The sequence below is a fragment of the Penicillium atrosanguineum genome (genome assembly GCF_028827265.1).
Source record: "Penicillium atrosanguineum strain IBT 20685 chromosome Unknown utg000008l_segment0_segment0, whole genome shotgun sequence".
Classification (NCBI taxonomy): Eukaryota; Fungi; Ascomycota; class Eurotiomycetes; order Eurotiales; family Aspergillaceae; genus Penicillium; species Penicillium atrosanguineum.
Window position 1 is genome coordinate 3,514,046 of NW_026623140.1, and position 12,781 is coordinate 3,526,826.

The 12,781-nt window shown below is 52.3% G+C and overlaps 8 protein-coding genes across 8 annotated transcripts; 4 read left to right on the forward strand and 4 right to left on the reverse strand.

The window, feature by feature from the left end:
• Window positions 1-328: 328 nt before the first annotated feature.
• N7443_010856 (uncharacterized protein) lies at window positions 329-1,192 on the reverse strand (the record flags this gene model as incomplete). The annotated part of the gene is made up of 2 exons (XM_056890912.1): window positions 329-888; window positions 1,186-1,192. The coding sequence occupies 2 exons, from the start codon at window positions 1,190-1,192 to the stop codon at window positions 329-331; spliced, it is 567 nt and encodes a 188-aa protein (XP_056737403.1).
• A 606-nt stretch (window positions 1,193-1,798) lies between these two features.
• N7443_010857 (CeGAL family transcription factor) lies at window positions 1,799-3,943 on the forward strand (the record flags this gene model as incomplete). Its single annotated transcript, XM_056890913.1, has 1 exon — window positions 1,799-3,943. One exon carries the CDS (start codon window positions 1,799-1,801, stop codon window positions 3,941-3,943), a length of 2,145 nt encoding a protein of 714 aa, XP_056737404.1.
• Window positions 3,944-4,720: 777 nt separating this feature from the next.
• N7443_010858 (putative tartrate dehydrogenase) lies at window positions 4,721-5,862 on the forward strand (the record flags this gene model as incomplete). Its single annotated transcript, XM_056890914.1, has 2 exons — window positions 4,721-4,976; window positions 5,024-5,862. The coding sequence occupies 2 exons, from the start codon at window positions 4,721-4,723 to the stop codon at window positions 5,860-5,862; spliced, it is 1,095 nt and encodes a 364-aa protein (XP_056737405.1).
• A 1,118-nt stretch (window positions 5,863-6,980) lies between these two features.
• On the reverse strand, window positions 6,981-7,259 carry N7443_010859 (uncharacterized protein; the record flags this gene model as incomplete). The annotated part of the gene is made up of 1 exon (XM_056890915.1): window positions 6,981-7,259. One exon carries the CDS (start codon window positions 7,257-7,259, stop codon window positions 6,981-6,983), a length of 279 nt encoding a protein of 92 aa, XP_056737406.1.
• Window positions 7,260-7,440: 181 nt separating this feature from the next.
• On the forward strand, window positions 7,441-8,745 carry N7443_010860 (type I glyceraldehyde-3-phosphate dehydrogenase; the record flags this gene model as incomplete). Its single annotated transcript, XM_056890916.1, has 5 exons — window positions 7,441-7,525; window positions 7,583-8,152; window positions 8,208-8,322; window positions 8,387-8,594; window positions 8,650-8,745. The coding sequence occupies 5 exons, from the start codon at window positions 7,441-7,443 to the stop codon at window positions 8,743-8,745; spliced, it is 1,074 nt and encodes a 357-aa protein (XP_056737407.1).
• Window positions 8,746-8,963: 218 nt separating this feature from the next.
• Window positions 8,964-10,643, reverse strand: N7443_010861 (rRNA-processing protein PWP1; the record flags this gene model as incomplete). Its single annotated transcript, XM_056890917.1, has 2 exons — window positions 8,964-10,314; window positions 10,366-10,643. 2 exons carry the CDS (start codon window positions 10,641-10,643, stop codon window positions 8,964-8,966), a joined length of 1,629 nt encoding a protein of 542 aa, XP_056737408.1.
• A 207-nt stretch (window positions 10,644-10,850) lies between these two features.
• Window positions 10,851-11,217, forward strand: N7443_010862 (COX assembly mitochondrial protein; the record flags this gene model as incomplete). Its single annotated transcript, XM_056890918.1, has 2 exons — window positions 10,851-10,884; window positions 10,964-11,217. The coding sequence occupies 2 exons, from the start codon at window positions 10,851-10,853 to the stop codon at window positions 11,215-11,217; spliced, it is 288 nt and encodes a 95-aa protein (XP_056737409.1).
• A 403-nt stretch (window positions 11,218-11,620) lies between these two features.
• On the reverse strand, window positions 11,621-12,715 carry N7443_010863 (rRNA-binding ribosome biosynthesis protein UTP23; the record flags this gene model as incomplete). The annotated part of the gene is made up of 3 exons (XM_056890919.1): window positions 11,621-12,390; window positions 12,485-12,574; window positions 12,628-12,715. The coding sequence occupies 3 exons, from the start codon at window positions 12,713-12,715 to the stop codon at window positions 11,621-11,623; spliced, it is 948 nt and encodes a 315-aa protein (XP_056737410.1).
• Window positions 12,716-12,781: the final 66 nt, after the last annotated feature.

Genomic DNA, 12,781 nt, shown 5'->3' on the forward strand with positions numbered 1-12,781 from the left:
TCGTGGGTCGTGGGTCATGGGTCGTGGGCCGTGGGTACGTTGTGGGCCGCGTTCTTTAAATCTTAGTGCGCTGGCCTCCACCCGTGCCCGGTTTAGAGCGCAGTGGGTCTTGGGATCGGACAGTTGATTTCTGCGATGTGGCCATCACAGCTGCACTCGCTCAACTAGGACGTCTTCTGACGAACCTATCTCGATAAGGTACACGCTGAATGACACCTCTTTCCTCACACGTGATCGGTCTCACCCGACTTAGCGTGTCGCAGGTTGAAGACGACAGTATCTTTGGCGGATACTAGCCTCCACAAACCGTGCACCAGCTATGTTTTGATTAAAAATATATGCTTGGCTGGCTTTTCGACAGCTCGTCCGCCTTGGTGGACTGATCATTTTCTCTTTGACTCTCATCTGTCCCAGTGATGCTGGTAAACTCGAGCAATCGGTCGGGGGAGGTCACACCTGACCGAGAAGCCTGGCCCCTCGAGTATACAGGGGAAGACACCATCCCCGGAGGCCGAAGGTGGGTCTCGTATGGGTTGCCCATATGAACATCCTCTCTTGGCTGCCACGCATAAAGGGCCGACCCTCGCACTTCCCCTTCTCCTTGAGGGGGGTGGGTATGAGCCGTCGGTGAGATTGGCATTGCATGGCCAACCCCGGAGCTTCCCGTGAACGCTATCCTCTGCGGCTGTTCGATGGTGAACGTATTGCCTATCGCAGCCTGCCAGCGGTCCATGTCGGACCAATTTCGGAGCGGCAGTTTTGACCATTCGTCAATTCGTGCAGCCTTCGGCTTATGCACCGAGTCTGGCTTTGCAGTGGCTTGAATTACCGTCGTTGGGCTCATCGAGCGTAGTGTTACGAGAGCGCCGTAAAGAGCCGATTCGGTTTCTGCAAGCCTTTGCTCTAATTGATTGAGATATCCGAGAGGCAGACCTCTATATCCATTAGCTGCTCCTCTGGGGAATGATAGCTCGTCCGATGGAGACATTCATACCTCTTACCACTTTCAGGATAAATGCATTTCGACGGTTCACTCGAGCATTGAGAGCAAAATGGCCTAGAGGAGCATGTTAGAAGCAAACGCGGGAAGTTGGGCTTCATAGTTGTGCCTTGGCCGTACAGTTTGCGATCACACTATGCCGAATTTAGCGCTGCAGGAACAACCAGGATAAGGAGCCAACTCACCTTGCATTTTCGTTGCCTACATACCTCACAGGAAATAGGACTCAGGTTCTCATGATCTAGAAATTGCGTATTAATAATTTGCAAGCCCATAGACGTGTAGGGGCTAGGCACTCGGCATAGTGGCACTGGATGCCCGACTCCGTTTCGATCGCGGCGGTCCCATTTCTAAATTCTGTATCCGAGCGGAGACATCAAGTTCATCAGGGGAACGGTCGAGTACAAGACCACCAGCAATCTTGTGCCAATCGGGTTGTGATTTGATGAACACGGCGACATCGCGTCGTCCGGAGGAAGAAACCTCCGGTGGTTTGGTCACGTGCTGCACCCACAATATGGCACTACTATGCCATAAATATTTAGCCGCTTCTTTCATTTGGACTGGGAGGGAATCTCATTTGCCAATCATCTGTATCAGCACTGCCCCAGAACTAACAAGGCGCCCCGCTTAAATAATATCTTGAATCCAAAGCTGACCGTCGACGCACGATAGTGATGACTAAGCAGAACTGAAGTCCGATCCAATCGACCCCGTAACGAAGAACTTTGTATCCTACCTTGTACATTGCGAGGCACGCCCTATTTTCTGAAAATGTGAAAGGGACCAAGTACATAAATGGCATCTCCATCTTCAGTTAGCACCCGCCCCGAGGAAAATGAACCGAACTGGCAATACGGCCCTCGTGCCGCCAAGAGACGGAAACGAGCCTCCACGGCAGGCGCATCGAGACCTTCTCCTCGTGAGATTGGCTTTATGAGAGAATCTCAAAACGATGGCTCTGCTACCTTTATTGGAAGCTCTAGTGGCATCCACTTTATTCGACATGTCTACAACGCCTTTGCTCGTCGATCAGCCGATTTACAGCAGAACCGAGCCCGAGATAGAACCTCGGTGCCCGGAGAAGATGACCGATTACAGCGAGGCTACGGCAGCTCGCACGACACTGATGAGCTTTGGTCGAAAGAAGAGCTGACCTTTGCGCCGACTCCCTCTTTCTCGTTTGATGAATTGGCCAATTGGACTCGCCGTTACTTTGAAAACTGGCATCCCATCTTTCCCTGTCTCCATGCACCAACAGTCCTAAAGGCTATGGAGAAACTCGGGCAACATGGTGTATCAGCTGTCAGTCGACTGGATATGCTTGTCATACGCTCCCTCGTCTCTATATCCCTCGCGGATAGCCGCCAAGTAGAAGGCACAAAAGCAGACATCGGGCCAGTGCCAGCCTCCTTGGTATTTCAGTCTGTACATCATGTCATGCAAGATATTCAGGGTCTTCTCACAGAGCCTACAACAATACCGCTTCTACAAGGTGCATTCTGTGCCCAGCTTGTACTCACATCCCTACTACGTCTTAACGCCGCTTCTCGAGTCGGCGGTGTGATTACGCGCACTGCATTTCATCTGGGATTGCATCGTTGCCCAGGACGTTTTTCATGCTTGAGCAGCCAAGAAGTCGACATTCGCCGTCGCCTGTTCTGGTCAGTATATTCCCTGGAGCGGTATTTGTCACAGGCTCTAGGGATCCCGCTCGGCATCCGAGACGACGATATTGATGTCTGCTATCCGGGCGAAGAACGACATGTCACCGGTACACCAGAAGCCCCCAATGATCATCGACTACAACTACTTTGCCATCTTGCCAAATTCGCGAGGATACGGGGTTTGATTCTAGAACTCCGTAATAAGTCCATCTTACACAGTCATGCTGGCACTGTCGAAGCGTCGCATGTGAATGGCGAGCTTTCTCAATGGTGGAATGAGGTGTATGACGATGTCAACCCCATTGAAGACCATGCCGATATAGAGCCTGGTCAAAATCCAGCCCTAAGCCCATACCACCGGTTGCTGCTCCTTGTCCTGAGGCATGAAGCTATCATCTCTATGAACCGTCCGCTGCTTGCTGCCGAAAAGCCCAACCCGGATTACAAGAATGCCCTGCAGACATGTATTGCCTCTTCACGTTCTTTGCTTGCAGCATTGAAGAAGTACATGGCCTCTTCTCCTGTTACACCACTCACCTGGCCCTCCTTCACATGGACAACGTGGATGGCGTGTCTGATTCTGATGTATGCGTCATGGGAAGGCGAATTCCCAGTTTCCACGGCACTAAAATACGCTCGAATGGGAGTTTTTGTCTTACAGAATCTTGCTCTGCGTGGAAGCAGCTGGCCCGAAACGTGCATTGAGGCAATCCGAAGCATGGAGTCCGCTTTGTCAACAAACCAGTCAGACGGCAATCATGAAACTGTCGTAGGGGTGACTATGCCCGACAGGAACGCGCCGCAGCACAACCACGCGACGACCACGGAGAGAATCACTAGAGACACGAATGGGTCCCAAGCCCAGAATTTAGGTCGTCAATCTGCTACAATGAACATGACACCTGTTAGATCAACTCCCCAGGGTACTGGATATGCCGCATACCAAGATGCATCCCCTTCCATGGCTACGCAACAGTTTGAGCCATCGACAGGCTCTGCTCTCCGCGGCGTTGATCCAGGAGACCAATACGAGCCCACCATCTTTTCAACCCCAAACCCCGGGATTGTGATGGATATGAAATCTAACGATGGCTCCTACTTAAACGGATCAACATCAGCGGGACTTATATTCGGCAACATGGCGAACAGCAACACAGCATTCAACCCAGGGCTTGGACAAGATATTCTTCCCTTCTCAGATCCATCTTCACTCTTCATGGGCGATCTATGGAGCGTGGCAGATGGGCCTTGGATGATTCACGGAAACATGTTATAATTGACTCAATATCGTACATAGCTAAAATTTTAATAACTGAACCACTAGTGACCCCTAAAGAAGATGCATTCCTAAAATCTTTCTCCGTTTATCCAAGATCACGCGTAGCTGGCTTCCCCCCCCCATATTTGATCGAGCAGATCGGAAGAATCCACTTTGTAGTTGATCGAGATACAATTCGTAGGCAGGCATATACCCCTTCACAAACTGTACGGCTTCCAAATCCGACATACCATTTCTCTGTGGGTTGCTTGGACTATCTCGCTCGGTTCCAGCGAGTCTCGATTTGTGGTCGTCCAGTGGCTGGAACCCAACACATCACCCTTCAAAAACAACGATATCGATTCTCGCATCTGCAGGAATACGACGCCATGTGTCTCGAGGTGCCCCCTCTCCGTTGAATGAACTCTTGTCGAAAGATGGAATGAGAATTCCACAAGATTTTGTCAAACTGTAGAAGAAAAGAAATCGACCGCGAGGTCCAAGCTATATCGGGCATGTCTTTGTCCCGGTGATGCACCGGAGAAAGAAACCCCCGGGGTTTCATGATCTGCAACAGAACATCCCCGGATTTGAACACCTCCGAGGAGCTGTACTCCACGGTTCATTGGCCGAAGAATTCAAGATGAGGGGCCCTAATACTTGATCTCCATTCAAGACCCAAGACTAAGACCAAGTAGGCGCATGGGCAGGAACAGTCTTAAAATCCCCGCATGCGCGAATCTTACCCCTCCATCAGTCCAAAAACTTCATTACAGAACTACCACATAGTTCACCATGTCTCCCTCCGTCTCCGGCAAGACCTATAGCATCGCATCTATTCCTGCGGATGGAATTGGCCCCGAAGTCATCGAGGCTGGTATCACTGCTCTGAATGCGCTGACCGATACCCTTCAAACTTTCAAGCTCGATTTCAAGAACTACGACTGGAGCTCTGAGACATACAAGAAGACCGGCAAATACATTCCCGATGGCGGTCTCGAGGAGCTGAAGAAGCATGATGCTATCTTCTTCGGCGCTGTTGGCGCTCCAGGTAAGTACACTAGAGCCAGAAAATAGACTTCTTTCTGATGAACACAGATGTCCCCGATCACATCTCTCTCTGGGGTCTCCGTCTGGCCATCTGCCAGCCCTTCCAGCAATACGCCAACGTCCGCCCAACCAGAGTGTTCCGCGGCACTGAGTCGCCCCTGCGCAAATGTAGCACGGGCGATCTCGACTGGGTTATTATCCGCGAGAACAGTGAAGGCGAATACGCCGGCCAGGGTGGCCGATCACACACCGGCAAGCCGTGGGAGGTCGCGACTGAAGTTTCCATCTTCTCGCGCCACGGCGTGGAGCGCATCATGCGATTTGCCTTTGAGACTGCTCAGAAACGACCTCGCAAGCTCCTGACCGTGGTCACTAAGAGTAATGCTCAGCGCAACGGAATGGTTCTGTGGGATGAGGTTGCCAAGGAAGTGGCTAAGGATTTCCCCGATGTCACTGTTGACAAGATGCTGGTTGATGCCATGACTACTCGCATGGTTCTGAACCCTAAGAGCATTGATACCATCGTCGCCACCAACCTGCATGCTGATATCCTGTCTGATCTGGCTGCTGCCCTGGCTGGATCGATCGGTATTGCTCCTACCTCCAACCTCGACCCCACCCGTCAGTATCCTAGCATGTTCGAGCCTATTCACGGCTCTGCTTTCGATATCACCGGCATGGGTATCTCTAACCCTGTTGCTACTTTCTGGACCGCGGCGGAGATGCTTGCTTGGTTAGGCGAGGAGGCGGCCTCTGAGAAGCTTCTGACCTGTGTTGAGAACGTTTGCGAGCAGGGTATCCTCACCCGTGATTTGGGCGGCAAGGCCAACACTAAGGAGGTTACCGAAGCTGTTGTTGCTGAGATCAAGAAGCTGGGCTCCAAGTAAGGGGTCATAGGATGTTTAGATGAATATAATTGTATCATGAGATTGCGAGTATTCTGTTGTATGTTATACAAAATTGCACAGCGTTTTATCAAAATTGAAAAAATTAGAACATTAAATTGTGAAGACAGCGGAAGGCGTCGTATATTTCACGATGTAGTCATAGATATAACTCAATACAGGGCTTTCGGTACTTTAAAGTTCTTTACGATCTCAATAGACCAGATATCAACATCGGCAGCGGAGGTACACAAGGTCCTTCTTCCCAATTTGAGAGATTGGCAGCGATTCAATCTTTGACAAATCTCGGATAATGGACGCTGTACCAATGAATACTTGCATACTGAAGTATGAGATGTCTCCTCGCAGCATCCGCATTGACGTGTCAGTTCTCATGCTGCTTTATCGCCTTCTTTTCGATTGACCGGCCGGGCCGCGCAGTGTTCATGATCAGCGGGACTGGCATGGCGTTCCACATGGGCGCAATGGCTATTGCCACGGCTCAGGGAATAAGCATGCGTCGTCGCCGTGGAAGATCGTCTCTATGGCGCGTCATCTTCCCCAGGGAGAAAGGACCCCGACGGAACTGGTCGCTCATCATAGGAGACTGCTTGATTCGCGTCAGGTTATTGTAGCGAGATGCGTTAGTTCAGCAGGTGAATTGAGATCTGATTCACATTCAGATTCCACCTCAAGATCTCAGTGCATACAGTTCAAATCACCGTTCAGCTAATCATTGGACCGAGGCGTTTTGTCTTAGAATTAGCAATTAGGGGGTTCTTAACGTTCTCGCAATTATTTCCAAGGATCAAATCACCCACAGCTGAAAAGAATCTAGCCTGCAATAGGCACAGCCTAACAACCAGACGAGATTGGCGAAATCGGACGATTGGGATTTGCCGGTCGATCGGAATGCCGATACGGAGGAAGACGGGAGTAGATTTCTTCCGCAAGTGAAAACGCAATAGGTCAACCCAGCCGCAGCCCCATTCTGCCCTGGCGACTCAACCGCAGCCTCTGGATGGAGGTCACATCTAGCCCATGACGAGCCATTGGACCGCTTCGCCGCGCCAACCTGCCGACCACATCCTCCGTATATCGGTACTTCTTACCCCGGAGTCTCAGCACAGAGTCTCATCCAGACCCAAGAACACAACAAGGGCGGCCACCGAGGTTTCTGCGTCATCACGATTGGTCGGGTTGGATCCTCTCCGCAGGACTCGGGTGGTGGGCGCGGGACTTACGGGGTGATTCGAAGACGCGATTGGTTGTGTCGAGTCCCGTCTCAGTCGGATATCCGATGGCGGTACCGCCGGCCTTTCGACCTTGTAGACGTTCTGCGTCGTGTCTGAGGTCGGATTTGGTAGAAGCCGATGCAGGATCCGTTGCATGCGGGACATTTCGGCTGGACATCAGGGGCTGTCATATACGCGGCAATCAGGTTGGGACTGAATCAGACTTATAGATCCTCCGGTCCCCTGCAAGAGGGAAAACCCTCTAGTTAGAATAGATCAAGCATAGACTTCCGTCAAGAAGCATTCCCGTCGAATTCCCGTGCATTTCACATAATACAGCACAAACATGGCTCCTTCTATCAATGAGGTCCCCGTCGGCATCTCGTCCCCCTCCGCTTGCAAAGTAGGCATCAATGGCTTTGGCCGTATAGGTTCGTGATGATACCTCAACTTCAAGGCACCAGTTACTCAAACAACACCATCACCAGGCCGCAATGTCCTCCGCGCAGCCTTAGTCCGCTCCGACATCCAAGTCGTCGCCATCAACCACACCTGCGTCACTGTCGAAGACCTCATCTACCTCATCCGTTACGACTCCTCTATGGGCGACCTCGACGAACGAACCGACATCCAAGCAGTCTCCGACAGCCTCATCACCATTGACGGCACTCGCATTGCCCTGACTTCCGAGCGTGACCTCAAGAAACTCAACTGGGCCACTTTGGGCGTCGACTATGTCCTCGAATGCACGGGCAAATTCACGAAGCGGGACCTGGCTATGGACCACATCACCTACGGACAGGCGAAACGCGTGCTCATCTCCGCGCCTAGCTCGGATGCGCCTACTTTTGTCTATGGCGTCAACTCGGACTTGTACACTGCTAGCGAGGAGTGCCGGGTCGTTTCTAATGCAAGCTGCACTACAAACTGCGTTACGCCGGTGTTGAAGGTCCTTCATGAGACCTTTGGTATTACACAGGGCTTTTTGACTACCATTCACGCGGCCACTCGTTCCCAGCAGGTTCTGGACGGGTATAGCAAGAAGAACCGTCGTCTGGGTAAGCGGATTCCCCACTTGGCCAATGATCGGATCTATAGCTAACTTCTTGATAGGACGCGGTGTTTTCAACAATATTATCCCCACCACCACTGGCGCTGCTAAGGCCGTTGCAGCTGTCCTGCCCGAGCTCAAGGGCAAAGTCACCGGGGTGTCGATTCGTGTCCCGACGTAAGCTCTACGATGCTCGATCCTCTTGACAAAAAAAAAAAGACAATTACTGATTTTCCTACAGACCCAATGTCTCCATGATTGACCTGACTGTCAGCACAGACAAGCCTACCTCGCTTTCTGAAATCATCTCTGCCTTCCGCATCGCCTCCAAGTCTAGCATGGCTGGCGTATTGAGGGTCACAGATGAGGAGCTCGTGAGCACCGATTACAATGGAAGTCCGTATAGTGCCGTTATTGATGCACCTGCTTGCGCGGAGCTGAACCCTCAGGTATGTTTCCATCTTTTCTACTGACAAGTACATGACATGCTGATTGTTTCGACAGTTCTTCAAGATCATGGCTTGGTACGACAACGAGTGGGGATACTCAACCCGTCTGCTGGACCTGACGACGCACGTGCACGCCCAGGAGACGTCTTGATTTTCTTTTTTGCATTGTCAGTGGAGTTTGGAGAATATAGAGCATAAAAGGGGCAGATCCAGTGATGACTAGAATGGTTCTTGCCAGGTGATCTCGCGTGATAATATTTTGATTCACTCCCATAAACATGGGGATGGGGATAGTTAATAACAAATGAAATCTATTTTTCGTACATCAAATCATGACTCCACGGGTATCTGCATTCCTAGAGACATCATCTAATCCTCATCCATCGACTCCCAGCCATCGGGGCCAGCCTCTCCATCAGCAGGCTCCTCGCCTTCATCGGAGACCTCGTCGTCATTGCTCAAGCCGATAAAGCGCTCGGTAACAGGGGCATCGAACTCGGGCATGCGTGAGACGAAAGCGCGACGCACGGCAGCGTTGGTCGATGCATCCCAAATCTGCACAACACCCTTGCTGCCGGCGATCGCCAGACGGAAGCTGACTTCCGGGTCCGGGGCGAAGCCGGTCGAGAAGACCTTGCCGACGTCGAACTTGCGGGTGACGACCAGGCTAGGCTTGTCGTTCTCGACGTTCCACAGCTTGACTTCCTTATCTGTGGATCCGGTGACCAGGAAGCCGGGGATGGTGCGGTTGATGTCGAAGGAGGAGACGGAGGAGTCGTGTGCCTGCAGGGACCAGACGGGCTTGGACTCGGCTGGGGTTGTGGGCGCGTTGCGGATGTCGTAGCGGTAGATCATGCCGCCATCGGTGCTGACGTAGAAGAAGTTGGGGTCGTGGGGATCCCAGCGGACGGCCTCGACGTCGGTGTCAACGCCCCAGCGGGCCTTGGCATCGGGGGCACGCATGTCGGCGGCCACGATGGTGCGGTCGTAGGAACCGCTGAGCAGGACGGTGGACTCCTGGGGGTGCCAGTCGAGCGAGCAGACCTTGTCGGTGTGGTGGGAGTAGGACTTGGCGCAGGTGGTGGTGTTCAGATCCCAGAGCTTAACAGTGCGGTCTGCGGAGGCAGAGGCCAGCAGGTTGCGGTGCTGACGGTTGGCCGCCAGAGCCAGAATGGCGTCGATGTGGTACTCGTCATTGGCCTTGCTCTTCTTCTTCTTTTGCTTCTTCTTAGACTGGTCCTCCTGGCCGCCCTGGCCCAGAATGGCATTAGGGTACATGCTGTCCACGACGTCGAGATCCCAGATCTCGATATCGGGCTCCATAGTTCCCACAGCGACGAAGTTGCCTTGGTCTTTGCCCTCGGTGTTCTTTCCAACGGGGATATCGAGCCACTCCAGGCAGAGGGGAATGCCAGGAAGCATGATGTCGTGGTGAACGTAGAGGTTGTCGGCTGAATCTTCGTAGACGTAAACTTCGAGGTGCGCAACCTCATCCTCAACCTTTCCGGACAAGAGCAGGTTGTCTGTGGGCATAATCTGAAGCTCCTCGCGATCCTCGTCGTCCTCATCCTCAGGGATGACCAGATACGGGTCCTCTTCGTGAGGCTGGTGGTACGCCAATGACTGGACGTTGCCGAACATAGTGGCCCTCTCGCCGCCGTCGTCGACTTCTTCGTTGTCATAGTTGTCCATATCGAACTCTTTCAAGACGTCATCGTCACTAGAGACCCAATTAGCACGTATTGCATTCCACCTAGTTCAATGTACTCACTCAGTCGACTTGGACTCGTTGGCGTCCTTGGTCTCCTTCTCGGTCTCAGTAGCACCAGACTCCTCCTTGTCTTCGTCCATAACAGCAATCTCCTCCTCCTCATCATCATCCATCTTGCCTTCCTTGGCGGCGTTCAGCTCGTCCTGAGCATCCTCAAGCTGCATGCGGGCAAGCTTGGATATCCTGTTCATCTCCTTCTCGTCGATCTCATATTTAATAGGGAACTGGGCAGCGACACCTCGTCGCACCCAGGCTGTGGTCGTGATCATAGAAGACATCGTGAGGGATCTTCACAAGTCACTCACTGTAACTTTTTTTATCGGCGATATTTTTTTTTATCGGTGTGCTGGGAGGGGCGTTCCGCCCGGCAGAACAGCGGGATTCCCTCACCGCCCGGGGGTTTTGCGGCCAGCTGCTTCACGTTCATTTGATGCGACGCTCTTGATTGTTTCTATCTCTCTGTGTGCATTGTCACTACCGCAATCATGCATTCTCATCTTCATACCCCCTACAACGTCAGTATGTATCACCAACTCCGCCGTGTCCCGGACCCGATATACTCGGGATCATGCGATCATACCACTAACAAAGAACGCAGACTGCGAGGAGATTATGACCGCCCTCGACGAATGCCACGCCAAGGGATTCCTTTGGAAAGCTGTTGGCAACTGCAATGACATCAAGCGCGAGGTCAACAAGTGTCTTTCCGCTGAGCGTTACGACCGGGCGAAGCGGAACCGAGAAGAAGCACGCTCCAACCGGCGGCGCATCGAAGACATCTGGGCAAAAGAGCGAGCTATAGATCAGCCCTCGACTGCTGCCCCTGAGAATGCTGGTGCTTCCAAGCAATAGGATCACAAAACAGTGTTTGTGATTATTTGGAACTTGTGGAGTTTGGAGTGCTTTTTCTTCCGAGGCTTTCGTCTACCTCTCTTCTCAATTTGCGGCTTGACCGCTGTACGATATCGAATCTGTATATATATGGGCCACTGGCCACTAGGTAAAGCGTTGGCGACTGCTGAAGTTGTCTATGGGCTTATGCATCAAAACATCATGGGATGGTTTCTACGTATCCTTTTTTCATGACATCTAACGAACATCCATGGCTGGCAGGCACATGGGCCTCAATCATATGGGGTTTACATCTGAGATAATAGGTACATTCATTCAACTTTTTGGATATGGATACCGTGCCCGAACGCCGTGCCGTGGAGAATAAAGATGCAGAAACGGCTAAAAAGAGCCTCAACCCAGATCATGCGTCGACCTCCATAGCTGAGCCAGCTTCAGCAGGAACATCCTCATCCCCTTCACGAGGGCCCTTAGCATGCCTGCGTCTACGCTTAGTCTTAGCCGCACCAGACTCCTCACCATCCTGGTTCTCTGAAGCATCGGCAGTCTGGGACTTCTGTTTCTTCGGAGTCGTAGAGACTGGCTGGTTCTGCTTGGCCTTCTTCACGCTGAGTGGGTTAGGACCCTTGGCCTTTTTAAGTCCGGGAATCTTCACAAGAGGTTCGGCTTCATCCTCTCTCTTCCGCTTGCCCAGCGACGGATCATCCAATCCAGCACGGAACTTGCCCCTCTCCACGCCGTCGCGGATGTTCTCGGACGGCGTGCTCATCGGCTCCAGGACCATGACGGAGCGCTTGACATAAATGATCGGGACACCGGGGATAGAGCGGGCATGGACACGGAGAGTCTTGGCGCGGCGCATAGCCCGCTCCCCTTCGCGCTCTTCTTCGGTCTTGCGTTTACGCTGCCCGTCGTTCTTGTCGTTCTTCTTGACTATCGGGTCTGCGGTCGCAAGAATGTAATGGTCCTTGTTCTTCTTCGTTTCTGTACTAGGTGAGAGCAGCGACAGAAGACACTCAACTTCATCGATGGGCGTAGAGTCGGCATTGTGAGAGCAGTGGCGGAGAGGTAATTCTGTGGGTGGGGGGAGATGGCGCGGGCGGTATGGCTGTTGAGTTTTGGGGTTGATGGGCTGGGCTTTCAAGATGGCGTTGAGCGAGCATTTTGTGAGCACTGGCGAGGCTGTCAGTTCAATGGATTTCTTGTTTGAAGATTCCCGAGGACCTTTGCGGTGTGCTGTAGCATCGGTTTGGGGAGGGTCACTGACATGGCTTAGGCTTTCCCTGCAGAGTCCGCTCAAGTGCAGGAAGCAAATCCATCTTGAAGGCATCGACATTACTCAGGAAGTTCGAGTCCACTGTTCGAGTGAAGGTTAGAAGGTGATCGATGCCATAGCTTTGGCTAACTTACCAAGCACCTGATAGGGCTCACGGAAGTTGAATGTAAGCTCATACTGGTGCATGAGCTTACGGTACTTCTTGGAACGCTTAGCCCTCATTGTGAATGATGAGGTCAAGAAATCGGGTTGAAGATGCCGAGTTGTTGCGCTGCCGCTGCGACGAAA